The sequence below is a fragment of the Enoplosus armatus genome, chromosome 15, assembly GCF_043641665.1.
Source record: "Enoplosus armatus isolate fEnoArm2 chromosome 15, fEnoArm2.hap1, whole genome shotgun sequence".
Taxonomy (NCBI): Eukaryota; Metazoa; Chordata; class Actinopteri; order Centrarchiformes; family Enoplosidae; genus Enoplosus; species Enoplosus armatus.
The window spans coordinates 5,725,939-5,733,780 of NC_092194.1; the positions used below are offsets into that span (position 1 = coordinate 5,725,939).

At 40.1% G+C, this 7,842-nt stretch overlaps 1 protein-coding gene across 1 annotated transcript in view; it reads left to right on the forward strand.

Moving 5' to 3' along the window:
• The window catches only part of sntg2 (syntrophin, gamma 2), a 62,268-nt gene extending 55,020 nt beyond the window's left edge, over window positions 1–7,248 (forward strand). The window contains exons 15-17 of the mRNA XM_070920607.1: window positions 6,208–6,300; window positions 6,728–6,838; window positions 7,064–7,248. Coding sequence (XP_070776708.1) covers window positions 6,208–6,300; window positions 6,728–6,838; window positions 7,064–7,192 — 333 coding nt within the window. The 3' untranslated portion in view covers window positions 7,193–7,248. The remainder of the gene's footprint in view (window positions 1–6,207; window positions 6,301–6,727; window positions 6,839–7,063) is intronic.
• Window positions 7,249–7,842: the final 594 nt, after the last annotated feature.

Below are 7,842 nucleotides of genomic sequence, written 5' to 3' on the forward strand. Positions count from 1 at the left end.
GTTGTCTTACACTATATGGAAGCCGGTCGTAGGTGCCACCAGAGTTTAGGATACCGTTAGTTTTTTTTCAATTTCAAAGTGTGGGACACACAGCTTTAGCCTCAGATTTTACCACAATATCATATACACTGCCATCAACAGGGTTCTTGTTTTTATATTAATCAGCCGGAAACATAAAAGTCGGCTGGTGAAAGCATTTTCAATCGACTCATGGAGATTTGCAAAATCAGCCGTTACTAGCCATAAATGACATGCCTGCCTTGTGTTTACCTCTGTGTGAAATCAAATTAAGTTAACTACTTAACTTTCCAATTATAGATGCAGAGAACAGTAGATAAGATATATGGTAATGCATGTGATGGACATTTGGGAGCTGGTTACTCGTTATTGAAGAAGTTTCAGGAGACCAGAGTGTCTTATGCATTTATTGAAGCTCGATCGGGGAGAAAAGAGATGAGCAGTCCATGTGAACACAGCCACCCAATTCTGACCGGCCATCCTTGGAGACAGAGAGCTCAACTACAGGCTATGACCTACTGCTTTTAGGTTTACAAATGACCTGAACATGACCTGGGGACCACTGGGTCCTATTACCTTTTAGCCAAAAGAAGGGAACTTCCGTCACAATCCCTGTAGGGGCGCTTATGAATGTCAAAACCTTACACTTCCATCTTCTTGTGCAAAGTTGGACTTGGGTGGTGAGCATAGCTTGGCTGTCAGACGCAAGTCAAGTTTCCATGAAATAATGCCGTCTAGTTTATTATCATTAATGAGAATATTCATGACAGATGGTTTATTGGTGAAAGATATATTCAGTAGTGCCATGGTGAGATTAGTTTGTAAACCTGGCAGTGGAGCCTTAAGAAGCAGAGCATTAATTAGATTGTTCATGTTTTGTCTCCTCTGTGCACCTTGTGCTACGTGATAGATGGCACCAGTACAGTAGGATGATAAAGAGGCACAGGGGGGAAAGGTTTCAGCACTCACCAAGATAACAATCCTGTATGAAGGATCACCCCCTGAACAAAGGGGAAAAAAGTCAGTGAGAAAGTCCAAGTGAACTGGTTTGGATTTGTGTTTTTAGGTAATTTTAATCTATTTGCATCACTTGCTGTCAACAGCAAAGGCGTGGACATGCACATTAACTGGTGGTGGGGGGTTTTCTGCACAGAAGCAAAAACAAGCTGCAGGATTGATGAAGAACGGATATGTTGCCCTCTCTCTGTTTTGCTGTAACACTATCAAGTCCCAATGCAGAACTCCTCTGCTGCACCAGACAACATTAGCTTCAAAGGGGAATGATAATATGCAGAGGTGTTTGATGCTGCAGTCACACAGTTAGCTCTTAGCCAGCTAATGGGACTGAATCTATTCAGGATGTGACATCAACGTCAACTGTCAAGTTACTAGTGACATTAAGGGCAGTTTGAAAATTCAGGCTAATCAACCAGACTGACACACATCTCCGACAAAGTGATCTGATGTCAAATTACTGTCAAATCTGATCTGATAGTACTGCAAAAGCAAATATTTGGATTCCAGATTTATGCCATCGGATTAATGAGCTAATGTGCCAAAATCTGACTTCCACGTGTGTTTGAATGTATTTTAATGATTTGTGCATACTGAATACAGGCAACATGATGCATGATAATAAAAGCAGTGTTTTCAGTCCCAGGCTAAAAACTTACTTCCAGTTATGTCCCTCTTAAAGTCTCTTATTAGCTTCAAATGTGGATGTATTGCACATTTTCTCTTACAGAATCACCCAGGCTATCGGTATTTAAAGAAAAAAGAAGAACAATGGATTTTATATACATATAGACTTCATATAGACTTATAGGGTTAATGACTGCACTCTAAAAGTGACTCTACCCTCCTTATTAAGTCAGGTCTACATGCGCAGTTTTCAGTATAAAAGCAAACAGTGTGAAATATGATAATGTAGCATTTTTTCAGTCTTTAATGATGCAAATGTGGGACACCGTCCTTTGGGAAACCAATGAAAGTGATGAAGGATTTCGGTTTTCCTGTGATTCTATGTTCTCCAGCCAATTAGACTAGCCTCCTGTGGCTTCTGAGGAGCACTCAGCAGAACTTAGGATAACCTTCAAATTGACTGGATGTGTGCATTACATAAACATTGCTGATGGGGTAGAAGCAGGGGGTATAACTGACAAAATTGTCCAGCCTGCATCTTTTCCTCTCATTTTAATCCATTTGCTTTTTTTTTCTTTACCTTTTTTTTGGAGATGATGAAATCCAACATGGCACTGATGGGGTCTTTTAGATCACAGCAAGCGTCCAGGATGTGTCATATTTCACTTCTGGGGTCCTCTGGTAGCTCAGTTGGTAAATACACATGCCATACAATTTTGTAATATCCAGTGTTTGCTTGGTAAAAGCAAGTGATATCCTGAACTACAGGTAACTGAAACAGATGTTAAAGTAAGTAATTGATTTAAATAACACACAAGTTCATAGTTCAAATACGCAGCACCAAAGAGAGAACTTACTCGACCTGCATTGCTAACTTTCTTTCTAACTGTTTTCTTTTGGCCTCATTCTTTACTGAGTTTTGTCGGCTCACTGTTCTGGTTTTGTGGCCCACAGCTTTACTGTTTTGCCCCCCCCCCCCCCCCCCCCCCCCCCCCCCCGTTCTCATACTGTAGTTTTTGGCTGCAGCAGGCAGGTGTTCTCAACAAAAACAAACTGATAAACTCACTGGTGTGGCTGCCTGCTCATCACACAAAGAGCAGACAGACAAAATTAGCGACTAGCTCGTGAACACAGTGGAGCATTTAACTGCTTAAAAGCCACGTATTTCACTCAGGACTATTCTGGTGGCTAGAGTAGAGTTCTGCACGGGCCTAAAACCAAGACTTGAATTGGCCGGTGCCTTTCAGAGCTAACCTGGCTGAACCTGCCTGTTACTGTTATTTCAGTCCCGAACCCAACCCAAGAAGTTTTTGTTATTTCTTCTACAAAGACAATGTCATATACTTGCTTTGGAAAGGCTTTCTCACGCATAAAAACAACTCATCATCCAAATGAACGTGACAACAGTCCAAACGGTTATAATCCAGAACAGAACGTTGTACAGGCATGATCACAATGAGGAAGAGAATCGCGTCCTCCATAGATTGTTTTCGCGCCGTCTCCTTAGCGCAGTTTGTTTTGCTATCGCTTGTTAGAATAGCATTGCAATTGCAAGCATTGATAAAGCTCACACCCACTCAACCAGTTCTATTTTCAAATCATGCAGGTAGTATTTATAGAGTTTATACGCCATCTCAGTGTTTAAGAGTCAGAATGTCTTTGGCTGACATCCAGTGGCTGAAGTTTTACACAGGGCACACCCGGCACACCCTGCACACCCATTTTCCACAGTGGCGCTGGCTATGGTTACAGGTGCGACAGGGAATGTTGAAGAGGTCAGTGAAATGACCTCTTTTCAGTTTGTTGTTGAATTACTCTGTAAATTTGGCGTTGTATTTCAATCAATATGTATTTAGCAGCTTCCTTTTAGTGGATTTTTACACCTGTCTTCTGTTTTATTATATACCCACACTCGCTCTTACTTCTGTCAGACTTAGCTAAGGAGATTTTCTTAAAGAATTTCATATTTCATGTTGCTTTTCATGTTGCTAATTCCCACAGAAAAATCCCTTCCAATTAGCGAAGAGTAGTCACTGCTCACCATGTCACAACACAGTATTACATGGGGTGACAGGAAGAACTGGCTGGCCTCCCACTGTCTTTTTTTATTTTTTTATCCCCGTCACAGCTGAATTCACGACACCACTAAAGACAGGGGGTTTGAGGTCTGTGAGCAGAAAAGACTTTCCGTGAAAGGACTGTACAGTCCCATGCCATATTCACTGCACACTGCACTCTATAATTGAAATCACCATGTCCCCGCTGTGTTCTCAAGTGAGCTGAAAATAAAAGGAATACATAACACAAATACAAAATCAGAATACACGTCTTGGGATTCCAATTGAGTGGACGTCACGACGCAAAAAATGAAGTCATGTGGCATGAAAAGCCTTGAGAGGGATATCGCTCCACAGAGAGTAGAGCGCTTACACATCATGCTTCCGAAAGACCTGTGAAAAGAATTGTGAGACAGACGCTTGTTTGTGTTGCAGCAGCAAAATGAATGTTAAAGATTTATGCCTTCCAAAATGGATTTCCTCTGTCATGTTTCTTGAAGTTATCGGGGAGCTGCGCAGGATGCATGCTTTTTCTCAAAAAATCAGATTTGCTCTTGTTATCAGATCTTCCAAGCCAAACGTGTCAGACAAGAGCTCTTCACATGGAAAATGTATGCATGGAAAAAGTGATATTGTGAGAATTTCACGAGCAGAAACTACAATACATTAAAACAACAAACACATTGTCTGTATGATGATCCATGACACAATAATGTTTCATACATACATCTTATTCAAATACTGAGAGCTGGATGAGACAATGGGTGTTTATTAGATTGCACTGGTTGATTTCTACAAAATGGGTTCACACATTACTGCTCTTCTTTAATATAAAACATAATCAGAATTGTGTGTAATGTGGCCAGATCAACATGCCCTACATCTGACTTTACAGTAAATACTTGTTGTGGGTTCCAAATCCTGCAGCAGTAAGCGAACTGGCTGCTTCATGCGTGCCAAACTGGTTTATGATGCATCATTGTCATTGTCAAAGTACACAAAAGGTACAAGAGGACATGCGATCAGTGTCAACCTTACTGGCCAAGTATGTTGAAGCATGCACGGAATTTTATTTGGGTTTCCTGTAACTCAGTGGCACTCAATGCCAAGAACAACCACACAGGAATAAAGGATCCAACGTTGATGTTCTTGTTGGATGAGAGACAAGAATTTGACTCGTCCAGTTAGTGAGATCTGTGTTGCAGCCTGTTTCTTGGTCATTTAGATGAGACACATTTGATCAGCAATGGATGTCTAGGATCTTGGTCTCAGGCAGAAGTTTTGGGGGTTTTTTTTGGTTTCTCTTTCCAGAATGTGTGCATTTTGGCCTGGTCACACCAGGAAGTGGCACAATGGAATTCATATGCACATCTTCGCAAAATATGTGGTGCTAGAAGCCTTATGACGCAGGTACTACTCAAGGGGCTAGTTGGTAAATAACTGTAGCTGGCGAACTAACCGCTAAGATTCTAGCCAGTTGGGAACATGCTTGCGGTAGTCAGACTCAGTAGCTCCCTGAGCGCCTTTCTCTTCAGTGCCGTTTACGCCTCCCTGGTATTTGTTATTTTACATAGTTTCTTTCAATAATGAGACACTGCAGAGAGGAAAAAAAGCTTTCTGGGCTAACAAGCTTCCTAATGCTCAGTTTGGCTGCTAACCGTTAGCCTCTTTTCAGGAGAAGTGCATACTCCAACATGGATGGAGCAACATAGCTAATAGGCTATGATAGCTTCCTCCATTTTGGACTCTCCAGCTCTGCCAAGCTGGCTTTCTATTGGTCAGTGATGCAATTTGTCTTTCTAGGTTCACCAAAGTTGATTCCATTAAAATGAGTTTGTTTTTTGTTTTTTTTGGTCAAACACAGGTGTAACTAGTAAGATTAATCATTTATTTATTCATTTATTTACATACAGTACAGCTATACTTACAAGAAATATGTATTGAGTGCTTCTATGGTCTTTATGTATGGCTGTTGTCTTGGATGTAATATGAAAGTTCCCCTCCAGATGTGTTTTAACATGTACATAGATTTCTCTAATTTGATTAATAAATTTATAAATAATTTGTATCTGATATGTTCTTTTCGCAAAAAAGTTGAATAATCTTGTTAAAATCTTTGAAATGACAACTACTCCATCTCTATCATTAAAACTCCAGGATCTGTTTGCTGTTTGCTGCGTCACCGTAAAGTCCATTCTCAGTGTACATCACACTTTTGCAAGTTGAATATTGGACCAGGAATGGCTTCCAAACTATTTGTGATGTCACAAATCATGCTCACCAACTCCTGAAAGTGGGATTTTCTGTGAGCACATAAAAACTTTCCACATTCAGCAGATGAATGTGGAAACATCCTTTTGGTGTCAAACTCTGCACATACATCATTCTGCACAGTGAAGCTCAAGCATTCAACTGTAGGAACAAGAAGAAAGACATATTTTTGAGTGGAGGGGAACTTTAATGGATATCAATTCTCTCGCTCTCTCAACAGTCCAAAAGCTACATGTGCAGCAGCCAGGGGAATGTACTGTGTTTCACCATAGATTTTGGATCAGGCTTCACCTGCTCAGAAGGCACTTCAAAGGTGAAGTATTACTGAATTCACGATTGTTGTCGACAGCCCGGTCCTGTGCTGTTCTTCTCTGAATAGCTCCTGAGACTACAGTTTGACGTCTTTATTTTCTGTATTGATTTCTGCTTGTCCTTTGTATTTGAAAATGTATTTTAAACAACTCAGAAATAGCCACAAACAATACAAAGATAGCCTCTCAAATGTCACAAATATTGCACAATGCACTTTCCAGAATACAGTGGTGATTTACTGTATCTCAGAGAATGGTATGCTTTTGTTATTGAAGATACATTTTGAGATTTTGTTTTACATTATACATTTCCTCAAAGTACTATTACCCGTTAAAATGTCACGTCTTGATCATGCAGGTCTCTCTGAAGTCAGACATGGTATTTAAATCCCCCTGTCCTGCTGTGTTTTATAATCCCTTCCCATGTAGACCGTACTGTGGCGATATAAGTTCTCTCAACTTAAAGGCTCCTCTGATGATGGGAAAACCAGGGTAAAACTCCTTTTCAAGAATGCTGAAAGCAAGCAAATAGAAATGAAGGTAATGAAATGACTGTCTTTCATATCAAAATGACAATGACATGTTGAAATTATTTTGCGGTAGTTATTATTCACTGATACCAATGAGCTAATTTACTGAACGTCTAGTAAGGAATTTTCCATCCCAAGTGACTAGTGTGGTAAATTAAATAATTAAATGTTGTTACTTGAGTATAAACGTCATGTACTAAATGATGTCTCTCTGTCCTTTACTTGTTTTTTCCAGGAACTAGAGTTTGCTAACCTTACAGCCGTCCTCCACTGTATTCATTCTTTTATCGCTGCCAAAGTGGCCTCCATGGACCCTCTCTTTATGTGCAGTCAAAGCTTCCCTGGAAATTACATGAACAGTTAAGAAGACACGTCCTCATCGTCATGTGCACCTGTGGCAAATCGGCAGTATTTTATGCACCGAGCCAAATGATATGTATATCTTGTTCTTGCTATTTTTGTATGAACTACTGAAAAATAAATATTTGTAAAAGACTGTAGAGGTAGATAATGTATGAATTAACGGTGGGAGGAAGATGGCATTTAATTTTTGACAAGGAGAAAAAAACACAATCTAAATGGATTCACAGTTCTTCCATTTCTTTAATATGTTTTCTCTCATTACATAAGACTCTTACTTGTCTACCGTCACTATGAAATGTAGTGTCCGTGCTACCATATGGTGTGTAACTGCCATATATTTGACACGAATCGCCATAGCAACTGCCACTGGTTAGCAGAGAATCTCAGCTGTTACAGTATCTACTGTATGAAGAGTGATGATGCTGTACCTACATCTAGTGAGTAAGTACATTTTTACTGACAGAATGAATCGGATTCTGGCTTACTGCCACAGACCTTTGACAGGGAACTTCTTTCCTTCAAATGCACAGTTGAACAGTAATGAAAACGTAACCTTTCTCTTTGCCCAGATCCTCTGGTTTACTTTTTGTGATGTCTGTGAAGCAGGAGGGGGGTAACACAAACGCTTTGCAATGTAATGAAGTCTAATAA